The sequence below is a fragment of the Thamnophis sirtalis genome, unplaced genomic scaffold, assembly GCF_051295495.1.
Source record: "Thamnophis sirtalis isolate CommonGarterSnake01/CBP01778 unplaced genomic scaffold, rThaSir2_p1.2 scaffold_6, whole genome shotgun sequence".
Classification (NCBI taxonomy): Eukaryota; Metazoa; Chordata; class Lepidosauria; order Squamata; family Natricidae; genus Thamnophis; species Thamnophis sirtalis.
This window is the reverse complement of record NW_028261386.1, coordinates 106,098,866-106,119,536: the sequence shown is the minus strand read 5'-3', so window position 1 is coordinate 106,119,536 and position 20,671 is coordinate 106,098,866. Positions and strand designations below refer to the sequence as shown.

The following is a 20,671-nucleotide window of genomic DNA, read 5'->3' as shown; positions in this document are numbered from 1 at the left end:
CACCAGCCCCCCCCCCATGTACTCTTCCCCATCTGGCAGCAGTCATTTACCTGCCTACTGGCCTCCTTGTGAGCCTCCTGGGTCTTGTTTAACAATACATAATCCTTGCTTAATGATGGAACAGAGAATGCCAGGATTGTTATCATTGAGCAATGTGGTTATGTAACATCATGCTTTACCACTCACTCAGTTAATGATGGAAATTCTGGTTCCTAGTTACTGTTAAGTAAGGACTACTTGTGTTTGATGGTTATTTCCTTTGCTCATTGCACAGTGTTAGGGTTAAAGAAACACATGCCGTTGCTAAGTAGGGTGAAAATCCTTAGTGAAATTCTTGTGGATTAGTTTCCAAAGTTCTCATTTCCATTGTTTGATTTTTATACACAGACTTGAGAATATTGAACTGTAATCAGTTTCTGATTATGAAGTACTGTTTTTGTGTACAAAATTCTATACAACTTGGCTTTAAAATACATGAAGGATCAAATATCCTGAAAGAAAACAATGAAAAATCAGTTCTGTATCATTGCCAGGAAAACTATGTAGATGTGTCCATGAAGCCATCAGGATTCTCACCTATTTATGTGTAGATGAGGGGTGGAAAGGATTGGAACTTCCTTTTAATTAAACAGTAAGGAACTGCAACTGCTAAGTGAGAAAATTATAAAGGAAAGCTAAGCCCAAAAGTTAAAATTAACTCTTGAGTTTGACAGTTTAGAGAATGAAGAAAAGAGAAATAATATGCCTATGAAAGAGGTTAGAGAAAGAGCCAAGAAAGCTTGGTGACTCTTACACAAAAGTGGCTCAATTAAATGTTACATTATTATAATCACAAGGAAAAGGTTCATGTTCATTATTTTGGCAGCATCATGGCATTAGACCCAGAGGTTTTGTCTGTGCCACCTCATAAGTAAGGGAATAATTCTGGGGAGGATGCCAGAGAATATAATGAATTGTCCATTCGATGTTTAAAATGACTTTTAGAAAAAAAAAATCCTTTTGGTTCCTAATCCAAAAAGTGCTTCAAAATGGAACACTAAGGGGGAAAAAGAGTTTATCGCAGATGGTTTTTCATTTCCTTTGTGGTATCTCTTTAATTGAGAAGACACATGGATGAATATATATGAGAAGTTATTAAAAAGGCAAGAAAATAATGTTCACTTTGTGACATTAGGCTTGGCTTGATTCCAGTTTTTAATGCTTAGTGTTGACTAGTGAAATCCAGTGAGATAAGTTGGTCATGAATAACTTATAACTTGCTGATTTTAGTGTGTTTGTTGTCTAGGTAGATGAATAAACCTGAATCCAGCCTATGTAACTTGCATCTAAATGTTGGTTTTCAATATTAATATTGTATAACTGATGTCTGATAGGAAATACTAATGGGCTGATGTATAAAAATGGACTTAATAATATGTATCAATTTTAAATTCTGCTATTTTTGGCGGGGGGGGGAGAACAATCCTAATGTAAATGTTTATTTACAAGCCAATAAACTTGTTTTAGGATAAAGCAATTTCATTAAATGCGCACACAGGCAACTGAATTATTTTGCAAGCTAGTAGATTAGCATGAACCAGTCAGGCTTTATATGTGATTAAAATTAAAAGGGAAAGCTACGTAATTCATATTTGGGACAAATTAATTTGCTGAGGTTCGGTGGTGTAATACTGGCTACAATATTCTATTATTGCAGTTATGTCATGGCAATTAAAAGAGAGAAATCTTTATGGGGGGGAAACAATTATAGAAACCAGATAGTGCTGCAAAAATAACGTTAAGAGTTATATAAGGAATATTCAGTACTGTTCATCTTCTGAATATCTATTACTCGCCTTTATTTGGGGGCGTACCACAAAAGAAAAAGAAGACAAATTACGGGCACAATAGACTTCATTTAATGCCACTGAGCATGCTCAGTCTTGGCTCGCTAGTTGCCAATAGGCGAAGGGCAAAGGCGTCAATCGACGCTATTGGGCATGCTCAGTTTTTCTGAGTTTGCGCAGTATTTAATTTTAAAAAGGGCAATTTTCATGCTACACCGGCTACGGCGGGAGAAGAAAAGCAACTCTGATTTTTGTACGGTGACAACCTCTCGTTTCTCGGTCAAAAGCTTTTTTTTCTCGGTCAAAAGCTTTTTTTTTGCGATAGCTTTAAGCTAAGCAGCGAAGAATCAAGGGAAGGCTTGTACTGAAGGAAGGGCCGTGCGTGTACGGTTGCTAGGGTAACGGGTCGCCGGGAACTTGCCGCGCGGAAGCCTGGCGAATTGCGTTCGGTTTCCCGCGCGTGGGTTGAGCGTGCGCGGGCATAAGTTGTGTTTGCCTTGCCATGGCCAGCGCGCGTTAGGAATCTGGCCGATCTACTATGGCAGGTGCCTCTTCGCACCCTTCTCGCCTGTGAAACTTTGATGGGCATGACTGCTGTTGGTGAGATTCAGTGATTGTATACAGTAACCATCGGCTACCAGGATCCACCGAGTCTTAGGAGATAATGAACATTAAATACGTAATTGAAGGGGCAGCCTCGGAAACGTAGCTTTCCTACGAAGGTCCCTACTTATTTCACCTTTCTTCTCTTGTAGACAAATGCTGGAATCAACTTGCATTTCATCGTAATGCTTGCCAGTAGTAGCTAATAGCGAGTTTGCAACAAAGCAAACGGCGAATGTGCTTTCTTATATCAGAAGTTGATGCAGTATGTACAACAGATACGTTGCCAGGTTAGTATGATAATAACAATGCTCACATAATGTGCAGAAACACACCTAGCCAGCCACATTTTAGTCTAGCATCTTGCATGATCAGCTGGTGAGGTGGTTTATGCTGTAGTTCACTGTCTTGTACCAGTCTAGAAAACGGAGTAAATTTTGACTTAGTTAACCATGGGCTAATACATTGTGGAAACACCTCTCAGTATAGAGTAATTTTGGAATAATTCTGAGCCCATCTGATGAACTATGATATTTCCTTATCAAAACTTCATTAAAGTCCCCCGCTGTTTAGGAAGTAAATATAGGACAGTTTCTTCAGGGATTAAGAATTTAATAGACTGAGAGGAATATATATGTAAGAAAGAGACTTAAATAGAAAATTGATTTAAAACCATGAGGGTAGGAGAGCTGAATCTCATTGATTCTTTTAATCACACTTGTCTTACGCAATCTGATGTCTCCATATGCATCATAGTGTCTTCCAGATGTGCGGAGAATCAGAATCCTCAGTTCCCATGGCTATTGTTCAGATGTTTGCAGATTCTGAAGGTGTAAGATGGGGAACTACCCTAGGATCTGAGTGTTTGCCATCTTCCTAAATCACAAAGTATGAATTATAAAGCATAGAAGCCAGAGTCAAACCAAATAGTCTACATTATGTCTTTTGATTAAAATAGTACACCATAACATCATATAACCTTCTCCCACACCCACAAAACTCTAAAAACAGTACAACAAGCATATGTTTGCTTGTAAATATCAGTTGAGGGAAGAGGGGAAAATTGAACTGGGGAGAATAGAAGGGCTGCTAACCTTTTGGTGCTGACCTTACATTAAATTTCTTGCAAGGAAGGATAAGAATTTAGGTGATGTGTGTCATGAATTTTCAAATCCTCCTTCAACTATCACAAGATAAAAGGTATGAACATAAGTCTCCTCTCAGAATGATTTTGTTCTTTACTCTATAAACTGTGTTGATTTAAGGCCATGGAGTTTAACTTTCCATGCAAACAGAGACTATTACCAAAGAGACTATTACCAGTGGTTGGAAAAAAGGGGTGGAGATTAAGAATAGAACCTGTATTGTTAAGCAAATTAAATACCCAGACAACACAATGTTTATTAAGCACTAGGAAATGTAATTAATAGAATATTAACAAAAATTATATTAAAAAAAAGAAACAAAAAACAGATTAGAGAGGATGGGAACAGGGAAAATGTTATCTCTCTTTTTGTTTCTGTAATTCTTGCGTTACAGAAAAAATGGTTATGGCCAAGAAATAAATTTCACCACTTGCTTGGCTTATCTGAGTTTGAAAATTCAACAAGGCTGGTAGTGTTTAAATGAAACCATCACAGAATTTGGGGGTTATAAGCCAGACTTGGAAATTTGAAAAACTTTGCAAAGAAAGGAATTCTTCTGTAACTGTTGGCAATGAAACGCTATTTAAGCATCCTATAGTTAGCTTGACTCAAGGGTTTCTTTACTGTTGGCACCACATATTTCTACCTAAACATAGAAATGTCTACATCTGCTGAATTCTTTTTGTGATGAGGAAATTAACACTTTATATATCTTTGCTTACTAGGAATCTTATACAGTAATTTTGAACTGTACACAAGGGAAATATTTAGACCTAGGCCAGGAGTGTTTTAATCTCTGTTAGACAGATCACTGATGATATTTAAATGGAGATTATATGGTCAGCAATTAGGGATGACTTAGTTAATGTGAGCATGGGATTGGACTAAATAGCCTATAGCGACTTCTCCATTTTATTCTTTCTATATTTTGTGTTAACATTCATGATAGTGAAAACCATACAGGAATACAATATAACTTTAGAAGATGGGCTGAAGATCCAGAAGGATCTTGACAAACTTGAATACTGGGCCATATACAACAAAATGCAACTCAGTGGTCAGAAAAGTAAGGTTTTACATTGGGCAAGAAAAGCTAAATGCACAAGTATTTAGGTAGTACCTGGCATAACAGCAGTAACTGTGAGAGGGATCTAGGAATCCAACCACTTAAATATGAACCAGCAGTATGCTGCAGTATACAGATTTATACTGCTTTGGGAAACCCATAGTTGGAATACTATATCCAGTTTTAGTCACTGTGATACAAATTAAACAAATCAGAGTTAAACTGTTTTCTATTTTTCTAGCTAGATATTCTTTAGGGACACCAAACGCCTAATAAGATCTGGTCAGAATTCTGTTTAAATAAAATATATTTTGTTTTTGATGCCAATTTACAAGCTGCCTCTAAAAATTTATTGAGAGTAAAAAATAGTCTTCTCTGATGATTGAAGAATTACTATTTACAATTCTCAACTAAAGCCCTCTTGGGTTTCTGACTACTAAGTACAGCTGGAAAAATTAAGTTTTTCCAGGGCAGCTTGCTTTTATTCTGTGTTTCTTATTCATTATTTAAGTGGTTGCTTAAATAAGGTGCAAAATAATTAATTCAGAAGCTAAAAACAGACAAACTGGACAAAATAAAAGTAAATGGAATAGTTGTGTGGGTGGAACTATAAAGAAGGAAAGGAACAGCAAGGATGATCTGATTGATACTAGGAAAGTTACTTGAATCACCTACAAAAACTGTAGAATAAGATTTTTCATAAATTCATTTGCAAGTAAACACAGGCATGGATATACTATTACAACTAGATTTTAATATTTCCTTTTTACTTAATGCATTCCAGTGGAACCAGTTCACACACATTTAGCTTCAGAGGTTTGGGTTTAATTAAGTACAGATATGTAAAACAAGCCACCTTCTCTGTGATGAAATATATATTTCTGCTCTCTGGGCTTGAAAAGAAATAATTTGGAAACGAGCACTGCATAAATTACACTGAAATTGGTGTGTCTTTTTATGCCTTGCAAGTAACAAATTAAATATTCTAAATGGATTGCTGACTAACACAGAAAGTAACTGATTTGGTGTGCTTTTTTAAAATTATAAATGCATTAAAACAAGTTTCGTTTATATATAGTGAAAGGGAACGTAGTTATTTTTTAAATTGATTATTCTTCTAAAATGATATTAGTATTTTTCTTGACTAATATTTAAATACTAATCAGCAATAGTGTTGCCTTCTATCTTTTGAAACTAGTTTTTTGTCTTTATCGTTCAAATCCTGCTAAAATGTCATTATTGCATCACTGACTAAAGTATAAACTAATAGGTGTTTAAGTGCTTTTATAAAGGGATATCAGTGTAGTTTTCTTTCAACTTGGAGAATTACCATGTTTGGCTGTGAGAGCATGTAACAGAGACGCTTTCAATGAGTGGCTTTTGTGTATCTTTCATCTTTGTAAAAAGATTTTCTGTGCTTATACTTCTGCGTGGGTTTTTTGTCATTAAGTAGGGCAAGAATAATTGTAGCTCCAGTATCAGAAGAAGCTTTGTTAGCTGGAACAATTGCTGTTCTTTAAGCAGGTTCAAAAACTCTTAACTCTGAACAGTTCAGATGGTCTATAAACTTTCTTTAATAACATGGTAAGAGAGTGGATATGCTGTTTTGATTGGACCTTTGGTACTGTAGGTCTAAGTGATCTATAACATTTATTTTTGGGGTATTGAATATTTAGAAGACTTAAGATGACACGCTGCTTTGCTACTTGTAAGACTTTCATCAAACTTTAGATGTGCAGTCATTATTTCTTACTATGCTGGCTGGGGGATTCTGGGAGTTGAAGTCCATAGGACTTAAAGTCACCAAGGTTGAGAAACACTGTTCTAAGGCATTCTATTGTGTTTCTATCTTATTAACTCTGTCCTGCTTGGGCCAGTTCTTCCACTGATAAGTGCAGAACAGCAAAAAAAAAATCAAGAAGTGTTTCACATAAAGCATTAATATGAGAGAAAGAAAATGAAAGCCCACAATTTTTCAGAAACGAGGTAAAGTTAGGCAACATAAAGATATTTAAATGAGACCTTAAAAATTCTTAACACTGTGATTAGCATTAGCGGGGAATCTAGGAATCTGATCTGGTTTTCCATATTTCGATTAGATCATATTTAGACTATTTAAAATAGCTCTACTATTGAATAGGTTCCAGAGATTGGAACAAAATTCCATAGGTTGTTGCAAAATGCAGCAATTATGCTTGTTAATTAACAAATAATATTACGATGTTTTTATTCCAGTATGGAGTTTTATTCCAATATGGAATCTTCACTGATTCCATTTGTTTGTTGTTTTCCAGACTTAATTCTAAGTGTTGGTCTTAAGCTTTAAAGCTTTGAATAGCTTAGGACTCTAGTTAACTAATAGGCTGACTGGCTTGATATTCAGCTGTAATCCTGCCAGGGTCCAATTTTATTTTATAAGATCTACATTCTTCAAATTTATCAGAAATGACTATGTTTATTACTGTATATATGTCTTATGTGTATTTGTTGATTTCTTGCTGAAGGATATTCATTAGAGTTGGAATTTATATATCATAAATGTATGTATATCAGCGTACTGTATTGAGAATCCTGTCATAGTATGGTTTTTGCTTATGTATAGACTAGACTGATTATGCTAATCTGCAGTGCAGACAGATGGCTAAGCAGCATGGACTAATGTCCAGTATATTGGGAACTACTAGGATTAGATGTACATTACTGTGTAATCTGAACTCTAAAAACGTACATAGGAAATAATCCTGTCTTTAATATTTTTCTGTGCAGCAATATGCAGTCTTCAAAGAACAATAATGTAGACTATTCAGAAGCATTCTATAAACCTATATTACCTGTCCAGAAGACTAGTGCTGAGATAATAAATGAAGCACGAAGTGCACTAAGGACGTTAAGAACTCAAAGGCCATTTACACCAAGAGATGAACGAAGGAAACTTTTTGGTTCCACCTCTTCAAGAACACCTGAAAATAGACCACCTTCTGCTTTTAGGTATGAAAAAAAAGGGGGGGGGATACGTTCATACCGAACATAGGCTTGAAACTTACTTGAATATTTGTGATGACTAAGAGTGTGGCATGAAAGCAGTACAGCCAGAAAACAGGTCTAATTCCCCTTTATTGCTCCAACTTTGCCCCCAAATGTCCCCATGTTTACTACAAGCCCGGAGCAATGCTGTCACACGCCTCTGGCTATGAGTAGTCCAATAAGCAAGGTGAGCAAAGCTGTAACTAAGGTCAGAAGTCCAGTAGCAAAACAGTAACCAGAGCAAGAAGTTCAGTGAAGCAGGCAAACTGGGCAAGCAAGACAGAGCACAGTAATCTTCAGGCGTCAGCAAGTGCACATGAGGTTCCACAGATTCCCAATAAATGCCCCTCCCACTGGCATCTCCTTACATCTTAGTCCCCAGGTGTGCCTTGTGAAGGGGGGCAGGGCACTCTCCTCCCTCATAGCCAGCTCAGTCTGCGTTGTTCTAGCCTGCTTTCTTCTCTTCATGCTCTAGGATCAGGAGGGGGTGGTCCTTGCTCATTACCTGAGCTCTGTGTCTCCTCCCCCCTGTCTACAAGGCTTTCTAATCATGAAAACCTTGCCTGGACTGGCTCTGTCCTTCTCCAGTTTTCTCCAAAGCCAACAGAGCTGCCCCGTCTGTCGGCTCCTGTTCCAGTTCATCTTCCCCTGCAGATTCAGGCTCCGATGGGGGCATGACAATATTTCTCATAATTCTCAATTTAAAAAACAACAGCTATTCAGTTGTCCATATCTTATTACAACATAGATCCTCTAGAAATATTTACTCACTTCTAAAATGAAAATTCCAATCCAAAACCATTACTAGGTTTGTATGTAGGAAGCAAAGCTGTTGCAATATACTGGCTAAAACTCGTCTTTTTTCTATTGGTTTTGTGATTCCAGAAACAGTTGCTTATATAGGAGAAGCTTTGTCACTGAATGGCTAACCACTGTAATTATTCATCACCCCACATAGAAGGGACCAAAACAATAACAGTGTTAATTCTTCCACTGAATTTACCAGCTAGGAATCTATGAGATAAAACGAACATTTTTGTTTTTCTTTATAACAAAGCATTTTTATCCTTTACATGTTATTCCAAGAAAGGAGTTTGAGGTAAATTAAGCAACTTGGCAGTAAAAATATTTTCACTGCATTAGTGACACACAGAAGGAAATCTTGTGGTGAAAAGCACACAAACAGCTGCTTACACATTGATTATTATGATTTGTTTTTCATTCTAGTCTCCACTCTTCAAGCTTTGAGTCAGTTGAGTCAAGGCCTGTCTCTTGTGCACGCCTCAGCCCACTGGACCATGTGCGTATTTATTTTTGGCAATGCTTGTATACTCTATGCTCAATTAAATCTTGACATTAAGAAAACCTGTAATTTGTAGGGATTATGTAACGTGATGCTTAAACCTACTGCCATAGTCCACTGGGGAGTTTGTCATCTGCTCAAGATTGTGACCTGGCTGGGGGTATGCATCAAGGGGAAGGTACTCAGGTCACAGGAGGGGCAAAGAAGTTTGAAAAGTTGCCATCTTTACTGTTGTTACCAGGCAATAAACTGTAGGTTCAGAACAGGAGAGCGAATTTGCAATTTGAGAAGAGAAAAATATATTCCACAATTAGCCTATAGCAACCAGATAGTTCACATCTAGGCCAGAATACAGCCCTTAGCTATCACTCACTATAAAAGATGTAGCATATTTTTTCTGTGACCATTGGCTTCCCCAGTGATGATGGTGATTAGGCTAAAGAATGCTCTTGTTCAGGAGAAAAAAAACCCTGAGCTCTACTCCTTTGATTCAAAGAGCATCTGCACCTTTTGTTAATTATATGATTCAAGGGGCAAGAAGATACTTCCAGATCAGAAGGACTAAATTCTGTATTTTTCACATTATACGATGCACCAGACCATAAGATGCACATTAGCTTTAGAGGAAGAAAATAAGAAAAAAAATCTGCCTCTGCCTCCCAGCATCCATCCAGTATTCGTCTGGCTAGCGTCCTTGCAGCAAACAGCTTGGTTAGCTTCAGCATATTATCGCAGCCCCAGCACGTGGCTCGTCAATGTCTCCGCTCCGTTGCTTCCACCACCGGTCAACTTAGCTGAGCTGCTGCCGCTGGCGGAGAATGCTGGAGCCTTTGCTGCCGAGCAGCTGATTGGCGATTGGATCGGCCTCCTGGAATACCGCCAATCAGCTGTTCTAGGCAGCGGGGATCGCCATCGCTGATCGCCACTGGTGCCATTCGGCAGCAGTGATTAGCAGTGATGGTGAAGGCAGCGATTACCATCTAGAACAGCTGATAGGCGGTATTCCGGGTGGCTGATCAGCTGCTTGGCAGCGAAGGCTCCAGTGTTCCTTGGCGGTGGTGAACAGCAGCGGTGACAGGCGCAGTGGCAGTGACAGGTGGTGGCAAACGGCGCTGCCGCACCAACCCTCTTCCCTTCGCCACAATATTTACCCTATAAGATGCACAGACATTTCCACCCACTTTTTTGGGGGGGGGAAGTGTGTCATAGTGTGAAAATACGGTATTGGTTCTTGCATTTTTGGAGGATGCAATCAATAGAAGACTTTGTTATAGAGTACTTAACTATAATCCCACCTTCTGCTGAAAATTAATTGCTATTTTTCTCATTTTGAGATTGTTTTACAAGCATTTCTCATATTATTTGCAGTCTTAAAAAAGTGCATTCTGTGTACATTGGCACATTTTGTCAAATTTTACCCAATAAATATCATATATATCATGTAAATAATATGAAAAAGAGAAATGATTGTAAAAAAAACCCTTAAAACCAGAGAAATAGCTCTGCCTGTTGGGAATTAATAACATGATTAATGCCTATGCATTTTTACAAAATTTACTCAATACAATCCTTTTTAGTTTTGGTTCAAATTTTGTCATGTCCAGTGTAAACCTTTGTGAGAATATCTTCTAAGCAATTAGGAATTTACACTTTTGTGGTTGAATTATTCATATGCTACATTAAATTTTGTTTTGTAACAGAAGCCAAAATTATTGTCATCAGCCTCTAATTATGAAGACTATTGTGTTTCCCCACCTGTATCACCAGTGGATTCAGAGGAGATCAGAAAAGTCAGCAATGCTCGTGCAAGGTTGTTTAAAAATGTTTCCTGTGGAAATCTACTTCCAGATAAACTATTTCTTCCCAATGACTGTAAGAATACTAATCCATAACTTTCTCTTTAACACAAATCCCTTTTTAAAATAATGAAGGTAGCCTTTGAATATGAATCTAGATTTCACTCTTCCATCAGTAAACCTATTGCCGATTTAATCAATGCAACCCTACACATATTTCCACCTTAGAAGTAAGTACTGCTCAATTTAGTGAGATTCACTCCCAGGTAATGATGTATGTATGATATTATAATCTCCATATATTAGTTTGAGCTTTAAATTAGCCATCAGTCCATTATGCTTTCAGTCTAGTGAGTGACCTTGCTAGAAAGGGTTAAAGACAAGCCTCTTCAGGAGGTTTTAAACAGTTGACATTTTGTTGAAACTTTTTTACCAACACTTTATACATATATATACCTTTAGAAAAATATTTGATGCAAGGAAAAACCAATCACCTCTATTCTTTACAAAGGTACATTATACAGGTAGTCCTGGAGTGAACAACTGTTCAAAGTTATGACAGACTTTCCTGTATTTAACAACCCAGTTTCAAAGTTCTGATTGCAACTCTTCCCCCCCCCCCCCATCAAATTACCCCATGTTGGCTTCTCTGCCCACATTTACAGTCATTTGCAGCATCCCGTGGTCATGTGACTATGGTTTTTACAATGTAGTTTTGCTGAAAACCAGGATTTACTTCATTGTTTTGGCAAAACCAACCCATTGGTTCACTGAACAATGGCAGCATACATCTAATGGACCACCACCAAAAGGTCTTAAAATTGGCTCAGTCACATGACATTTTTGACATTCATGATTTATGAGTATGATGGGCAGACTCCATTACATTTGTCAGGTTGAGGACTACCAGTAGTTGTTCAGTTGCGGTTAGGTGAAACAGCAAATACATGAGCAACTGTTATTTCTGAACAGATGTTGTTTTTCAATCTTAAAAGGTATCTTTCTGCATATTTTACCTAGTGAGAATATTGCAAGTTTTGTTTAATACAGGTAAGAGGCTGTATTTTGAAGAGCATTTTATTCCAAGGAGTGATCATGAAGGTTTTTCACAAAAGCTGCCGGTCCAGTTCAGCATCAGGGATGCCTGTCTTCCAGTAGTTTATATAGACCAGCATAATAAGACAGTAGGAGAAGATTTTTTTCCACAAGTGAGAAACATACCATTTCCAGCACAATTCAGCAGGCAAAGGTCAGTATCTTTTTTTTTAACTGTACCATTTTCTCCACACATATTGTCCTGGAACAGCATTCTCCCAGAGATTTGCATGACTCCCAACTTACCAGCTTAAATGCATTAAAAACATATTTCCATAGACCTTAGGTTAGAGTAAAGCAGGATTGGGGTGTTATCTATTTGTATCTCTGGGGGGGAAGGGGGGAGAGTTAGCTACTGCTTCTCCTGGGTAACATGTACTTAGAGTTTTATTTCAAATTTTACTGCTTTTCGGTGTTGGCCAGAGTTGTAGAAGTTGGGTGGCCTAGAAATATAAATTTATATATTTATATCTATTATAAATATAAATAGATAAGATTTTATATCCAGCATCCTATACAAAAATGTCCCTAAGTTACTTTCAAAATATAAAATAAGAAATACATTAAGAATAGTACTGTAAAAAAAAACACCATACAAGAAAAACAAACAAACAAACAGGAAGAAAACTTTCTCCATATGGAAGAGGCCAAGATCAAGGGAAGGCATATTTATGAACAGGTTGGGAATATAAACAAACAACTAGAAGTCACTTTTAGAGTCTGTCAATTAATGTCTGGATCAGTACGGTTGAGCCATCAAAATATCTAGTCCCAAGTTGGTTAGGTTCTTACATGTCAAAAGCAAAACTTTAAATCTGGCTTTACAAGCCAGGGTAGTTATTTCAGCAGAACTGTTATATATAAATACCCAATTGCTCCATTGTAGCTGCAGCTTTAGCTTCTGCCTCAGTTACAAAAGTAACCCCATTTAGAACAGGTTATAGCCTTTGAAGTTCAAAATTATCAAAAGAAGCACATCATTAGTAGCTGTTTGTGTTCAGGAAAGGACAAACTAGTTGATATACTAACTGAAGCTGGCAATAGCTGCTCCCCCCTTGCTCCCCAGTACACTGTGGTTACTTCAGGGTATACAGTTTACAGTGTTGTTTTTAGGACCAATCAGATCTTTGTTCTTTCTGAGTGAATGCATAGGATTGAGGCCTGAATTTGATCTATATCATTTCATCATATGCTTTAAAATAATTTGAATGCCATAATGTGTAAAAAAAAATTCCAGTGTTCCAAAATTTGTTTTTATTCATTGTATATAGAAACTGAACTGAGAATTAGTTTTTGTACCCAAGTGAATATTAGGTTGCAAGAGGAGTGGTATATACTCTTCTTTATAATTGCTAAGAGTAAACCCCCTGCAGATTGTTAATAGTTAAATGTACTCATTTGTTCATATATTTATTTTTGTATTTTACATTTTAGAATTATTATGTCAGTTTGTTGCAATTACCTATACCTAATCTAACTAAGCTCTGACCATGTATTTTCACTTTTCCTTACTCAAAGCTACTTGCTTAAATGCCACAATTGCTTAAGCGTAATTTACTGACAATATTAATTGTACCAGTAAACTATGAAATCTTAGGTGCATTTCCTTTTAAATAGAGAATTTACACTCATAGGTAGGCTGGGTTAAATGATACATCTCTAATTTTAAATGTCTCAACTGACTCTATTTTATAACTTCATAGGTATGTAGGCGATAAAAGTTGCTTATTTAAACAGTTCCCATGAAATAGTAACACAGCTCCTAATGTATGGTTTTAAATCGATTTAGAAATAAAAAAAATTAAAATTAAGATTTTTCTATAATAAATATGAATTATCCTTATTCCCAATCTTTCCTAAGATAAATCAGGTGCCTTGTTAATGAAAATCTTTTGCTTAAGACTGACAAGTATTAGAACTCCATGTAGGTTTTTCGCTTTTCTACACATTACAAAGTGAAACTGGAAAATGTCCTGTTTGTGAAAAAACAAAGGAACAAAGTTTAAAACTTTTTAAAGCTAATGTCAATACCTAAATGTTGCATTTATATCGACTGCTGATCAACTAGTGTTTATGGAATGTAAGGTTTCCATGCTTTGTTCCCTATCTTGTGGCTTACATTTTGTGTTACACGATTGTAGCTGCTCAGGCTCACAAGCTCATCAGTTTTTATGTTCAGTAATGATGACCTCTTGTGGTATGATTCTTTTACTGCAACATGGATATATTAAATTTAAAACACTGTATGAAATCATGTTAAATATATTACGTAAATAAATGAGACCAATACATTTAATATTAAATCATTTATGAAAAGAAGCAGCAGTTTCATTTCTGATATGAGGAAACAGGCAGAAATCTAAGAGGAGGTAAAATATTTTGTCTTTTAACCCATTTATATTCTCTGTTAATTAAAAATAAATACATGTAGCATATAGGATTGGGTATTGCTTTCAAGACTTTGACCAGAGGATATAAATAAATGCTCAATTTCCTTTCCTCAGCTTATCCAGGGGGAGAGCAAACAGACTTCTGCTCCTTCCCAGCTGATTCCCAAACTGGTTGTGGTGAGACAATTTAGCTTGAGAAACAGGTGGTTTGACCGCCCACTCATTCTCAGTGCTGTATCAACTCTTGGTAGAGTGTGCTAAAAACAAACCTCTTGGGAGCACTGATCATCTAATTGTGAGTTGCAGTTAGCTGTAATGAGTGTTGCTATCCTCTGACCAAATTAGATTACAGGAGATTTCTTTTGTTTGCAAGAGAAGGGTGAACTCCTTAATCCAGGGGTGTCAAGCTCGTGTCATCACGTCATCATCACGTGACATTGCAACTCCCCCCTTTGCTAAACTGGGGGTGGGCGTGGCCAGTGTCTGACGCATCTGGCCCCAGGCCACAAGTTTGACATTCCTGCCTTAACCTGTCAGAAAGTTATGAATTTACTTGAAGTACTTGGTCACAGCGGTTGATTAAAAGTTATGATAAATAATTTGTATAAATGGAATAAAAGATATTGATGAATATCCCTGCTCAATTTGTTTAGCAATTGTCATATGAGAGAGAGGAAGAGAGAAAGAGTGTGTATAATTTTGGTTCCTGAGGAAATCCAAATTGTTTGGGATGCAGAGAGATCTAGTAGCATAGTTTGTGGCAAGATCATCAGTGTTAAAAAGGGGTTCTCTACTTATTAAAATGCATTCCCAGTTTAGTGGGTGAAAGGTCAGAGTAAATATATATATGTATTCATAATTTTGATGGCTTTTTGGCATTTTAAAAAATTACTGCTAATTTCCCCCTCCTTTTAGTGACCAGTTTAATAAACAAGAGTCTCCTTTATCATATCCAGACTATACTGAAATGACTAAATCGGCAACTAAATCAGGTACATGTTACATACTTAGCCCATATGTATTTTTTCATTGTAATGTAATAATAAGTGAATGAGCTTTGGCAAGCCAGAGCAAAGTTTCAATCTTAAGTAGTCTTCCCATGTGTCCAAAAGGAAAAAATAAAATAAAATTTGACTTAACCTAATTGTTCACAAGTGCTGGTTTATCATAACATACAAAGCAGGAATTATGTTGTCAAATCATTTGATAAAATAAAACTAAATGTTAATTTCTTTCTTCTCCTGATCTTTGGCTTGCTCAAGCTCATTTGTATTGACTGTCTTGAGTTAAGCCTGACTCCTGGAGATTCTATGGACCATTACCTTCCATCTTGATGTGTTCCTGGTGATGATCCACAGTTATTCTATGGACATTCAGGGTTATCTCTGATTTCATCTATCTACTTTGCCTTCCTATCTTCTACATCTCTCAACTTTACCAATTTAGTACTGGTAATTTTATCTAGTTTCATCCTCTTTTCATCCTCGGCTATCATTACATGCCCAAAATTGAGTTTCTACTTAGTAATTATTGCCTCAGTCTGTCAGTCTTTTTTACAGCATGGATTGGTTGAGTTTTTCTTGTCGTCTGGGGCTATTCTTCGTATCTTTGATTCAGAGGTCTACCTTTTTTCATTCTTTTTTTCAGTTTCTAAGTGACTATTGCTTTAATTATTCTATGTATTGGCATAAAAATATACATAGTTTTCATGATCTTTTATAAAAATGCCATTGCTTTTTCCTAGACATAGTCTCTTGATTTCTTTAGCATATTTTTCAGCTCAGGAAAACAATTATATACTATGTTCAATATTTACACTCAGCTACGATAGCTAAGCATACTGGTTAACATTGCTTTTGTGAATATCTTACATTAATAAGGATTTTTACCTTTCAATGTATACTTTCCTAGTTAAGTTTTAAAAATCTTATTTATTTTTAGTTCACAAAAATCAAACTGCTAGTGCTTTAACGTCCAGTTTGAATTTAGTGTGGCCAGCCAATTTAATGTAGTGGTTAAGGTGCTGGCCTAGAAAAGAGAGACTGTAAGTTTTGTTGTGGGAGCAATAGGAGGAGAAAGGAGTATTAGGTATGTTTGCAGCTATGAATTACTTATAATAATAAAGGTGGGATAACAATTTAATAAATAAACATCCCAAACATTTTCCCCAGTCATAAAACGATGTTGGTTCCTTGAGAATTTGGACAGTTGAAAATGCTGGATGAGTGCTGCATATGTAATAAAGACTAACATATATAAGACTTTGTTCTTTGATCATACTTTTTCAAGCGAAGTTTTTTCATGAAGCTAAAAGCTGGATATTTTTTATATAATGTTCATATTTCTTCTGGTTTAGATATCCTTGTTTTGTAAGAGTCCAAGGTAAACAAAAAATAATATATGATGGTAAGTCATGTACAAATTATTGGAAGGTTGATCCTTAGACTTTTATTTGCCCTGTGAAATTGGCAGACATGGGATGAAAGACAATGAGGTGTTTGAAACTTGGAGACAGCCACAAAGTGTTTAATTAAAAAGATGATTTAATTTATGAATTAATTGCATAATTATTGGGCAAAGCATTGGAATTAATCTAGCAGTGTTAGATTATATTGATTAGAATGAATAATCTTGTTTTAAAGTTATCACAGAATATAATCGATATTTGTTACATTGTAATATGATGAGAATTATAGAGCAGGAATGCAGTGTCACCCAGTGGTTTATCTGTGGAGGACTTAGAAACTGTAGTCCTTAGTTGAGAAATTATATCAGTGATTTTGGGGACTTGTATTCCATTCCACAACATTAAACAATATAATATCATGAAGTTCCATTGTATCCCTCATGTTTGTCAACACTTATCTGAAACTCTTGAGATTAGTCATCCAGAAATTTGGATATATAAAGTATCATTAATTATCATACCTAGTGTCTGGAGATTTTAAGGTGGAAAAGGGGTCTAAAATGAGACTTAATCTGGCTCCAGATACAGCTATATAGAATCTGGGATCCCAATGCTAGTATAGTCAAGGAAATCTTTGAGTATGGCTTACATGTCCCTTCTAGGAATTGCCACCACCAATTAGAATGTTAATATGACTTAAGGAGAAAATTATTAAATGCACAAAGACTGCTATACACCGTGCTTTTACATTTCATAAATTTCAGTCAGTTGGTCAGATGAGATGGTCAGATGTAGAAAATTAAGCTATAAGTGCTGACTACTGATGCATTTCTAATCCCAATTAAAACCTATGGTTCAAATTTGAAGCAATAAACAGTTTAGAGCAAGCAACTTATTCCGTTGCTTTCCAAGTTCCTGTTATTCCATCAGGAGCTTGTATATTCATATATGTCAATTTTTGTCCTTAGGTTAGGGGATGTTTTGGGGTGAGAAAAGCCAATGGCTTGAAGTCATCCAGTGTGTTTCTATGGCGGAAGTAGACTTGAACCATAGTCTCCCTAGTTCTGCTCCAAAATTGAAATCATTTGTCCAGAGTTCTTCATACAACCTGTTAGTTAAAAAAGGATTTCCCAGAATTCTTCCTGCCTATCTCTCGAACAGACACAGAATGATGACAGTTTGAGCACAAAAAAGGGGGGCTTTTTCATATAGCTGGTCCTTACTGTTATATCACAGAAAAATTGCTATGGACTCTCTTTTTTTATTTGCCTTTAGTCTTTTGTGGAACCCTGGGGTTTGAAGAAATTTGCATTACACCATCATGATCCTGTAGTTTTATTAGCCACAATTAAATTTATCAGATGGGTTGTGTTTTATTATTAATTTCATTCTTTTGTTTTTCACTGAACTTTATTACCTAAGAATGTCTCCCCCCCCCCCACACATGTACTTTTATTCGTAAACTAGCCGATAACACAGCATTGCATGTGTATTTATTTATAAGGGGAAAATGTCCAGACCAAAAATAATTTCTAATGTTGGATTTTCCCCCTTACCAGAGGAAACCCCCTTGTGGAGTATCGTGAAGCTGTTACCATGGCAACTCCACCGTACAATAGTATCCATTTTAGGGCAGTACGATAGAAGCCATTTTAAGGCAAAACAGGCTATATCTTAACAGAACACCCCATCCCCCCAGGGGTGTCTTACTTCCACAGTACACAGTATTTTTTTTCCAGACAGTAAGTCATCTGTATACCAAGTTTGGTTGAAATTGCTTAAGGTGTTCCAGAGTTATGCGGAAACCTACGCGCGCGCACACACACACACACACATATACATATGTGTGTGTGTGTATATATGTGTATGTGTATATATATATGAGTATGTATGTATACACACACACACACACACACGCACACACACACAAATACATATATAGATATATTTTCGTAGATTTTCACGGGTACAGGTATGTAGGTTTTGGTGTATTCAGGTCTTTCCCTGTTCACGGTTGAGAGTTTGACCAAGATACTCTCAATCTTACATGGGAAAAGACCTGAATATACCAAAACCTGCATGTATATGTGTGTGTGTGTATGTGTATGTATATGTATATGTATATATAATTTATATATATAAATAAATTACTTGGGGATTATGAGAAACCCACAGCATTTCCATGAGCATTTTGCTACCTTCCCTTTTTTGTTCCTCACTAGTTAGTATTCACTGATTTTTAGTAAACTTTTCCCATCTGTACCTGATATGATCTCATTATATTATCAAATTTGGACTGTCTTCTAACTCTAAAAACATCTGCTATATTTCTTATCAACTTGGGAAGAAGGAATGGAAGAGATTTTAAGCCATACTGAGCCATATAAATTTATAGCACATAATTTTAGAAATAAAAATGGGTGCCATTTGTGTGTTTGTGTATGTGCACATATACATGTAATTTGATTATACGAAAGAAAATAGAGATTCGTTTTTTGACATGACAGCCCAGATCACGTTTGGCAAGGCTAAACTCTCCGGATTGATCTATTGTGTGTTTACAGGCACTTTGCAGTGGCTCAGCTTTTTGTGATTTTCTGTGAACCAAAATAAAATGTTAATTTATTCAAGTGAAAAACTAGCAAGTTAGTACTAAATAGAATTGTAATGATTCTCTTCTGTATAGAGGGTAGATTTTTAAGAAAACTAACATTCAGTTATCTGAAGCTCAGTGTTGCTAAGGCTTTTGGATTTTACATGCTAAAAACAGCAGCCAATAAATGTAGACCAGTGTCATTTTTGTGACCAGCATACAAAGCTGTGGTTATACCAATAAACCACCTAGAGAAGGAACTTCTGAACTTGTCTGCCATTGCTTAAGTTTCCTGTTTTTCTTTTTTTTATTATCGAGATTGTTGAAGTTAGATAACTAAAAAAAATATTTTGAAATATTTGTTTTACTTGATTGTTAGAAAACAAATTAAAGTCTTATTAAATGTTTTGCCATAAGTTTTGTTGTGTGACTATTTGAAAATAATTGTTAATATATCTCTTCAATAATATATGTTTCAGAAAATAATTTGGAAGCAAATGAAATGGAAGAAGAAGAAGAAGAAAGCTATTGGAAAATAAAAGTTTTACCAATTTTACATATATTAGAGATTGGTAAATATTATTGTTCCATAAAATTTGTTTGGGTTTCATAAACTAGACTTTTCAAGGCTTAATTTTATTCTAATAATATTTTTTCCTATTACCAATTTTAAACAGTCCCATTGCTAGCAAGATAGCCTATATTCCTGCTCTTACTTTAGACTGGGGGCAAAGTGGGATGGAGATATAAAGATGTATTTGCAAGGTTTAAAAGTCAGTTAGCAATGCATATGATAAGTATTCAAAGCGGCTTTAAATATTAATGATATGTACTAGAAGTAGGCTACCTGTTACATTTTAGATGTTTTGAATGACAAACCCCATATTAGGAATTAAAAGACCAAAATGAGACCATATTTGTGGGTATTTTTTTTCTAATTGTAACAAATACAAACCATTACTAAATACAGGTAACCCCCAGGTTATGAGTGTTTCCTTAGTGAACGTTTGAAGTTACGCAATAAGCATTTCATAGTGTTTACAAACACATCCCAAAACTACAAATGTTGTAGCATCAGAGGAGTTGTTCACCCTTACGAACAACCGCAGAGGTTCTGCAACATTTGTCCTGCCTATTCCCCTCCGCCCCGCACTTTGGCATATTTGAGGCCATGTTTCAAAAATAAGTAGAGCCATGACCTGTTTTGGAAATGGTTTTAGGAATTTTAAGAGGTGAAATGAATGCCTTAAGAAATTGAGCCAGGGTGGCACAGTGTTTAGAGTGCTGTACTGCAGGCTACTTCTGCCGGCTGCCTGTAATTTGGCTGTTCAAATCACACCAGGCTCAAGGTTGACTCATCCTTCCATCCTTCTGAATTGGGTAAAAATGAGGATCCAAAATTGTTGGGGACAATATGGTGACT

At 36.1% G+C, this 20,671-nt stretch overlaps 1 protein-coding gene across 2 annotated transcripts in view; it reads left to right on the top strand.

Annotated features, from left to right (window-relative positions):
• The first annotated feature begins 2,013 nt into the window (after window positions 1-2,013).
• ARMC2 (armadillo repeat containing 2) overlaps window positions 2,014-20,671 on the top strand; it is a 40,551-nt gene continuing 21,893 nt past the window's right edge. The window contains exons 1-8 of one of the 2 annotated variants that reach the window (XM_014058220.2): window positions 2,014-2,079; window positions 2,582-2,719; window positions 7,407-7,628; window positions 8,892-8,964; window positions 10,668-10,839; window positions 11,814-12,012; window positions 15,164-15,240; window positions 19,728-19,820. In XM_014058220.2, the coding sequence (XP_013913695.2) occupies window positions 2,697-2,719; window positions 7,407-7,628; window positions 8,892-8,964; window positions 10,668-10,839; window positions 11,814-12,012; window positions 15,164-15,240; window positions 19,728-19,820 (859 nt within the window). In that variant the 5' untranslated portion in view covers window positions 2,014-2,079; window positions 2,582-2,696. Of the gene's footprint in view, window positions 2,080-2,112; window positions 2,427-2,581; window positions 2,720-7,406; window positions 7,629-8,891; window positions 8,965-10,667; window positions 10,840-11,813; window positions 12,013-15,163; window positions 15,241-19,727; window positions 19,821-20,671 lie in introns of those variants that run through there. The other variant, XM_014058219.2, reaches the window with a different exon arrangement.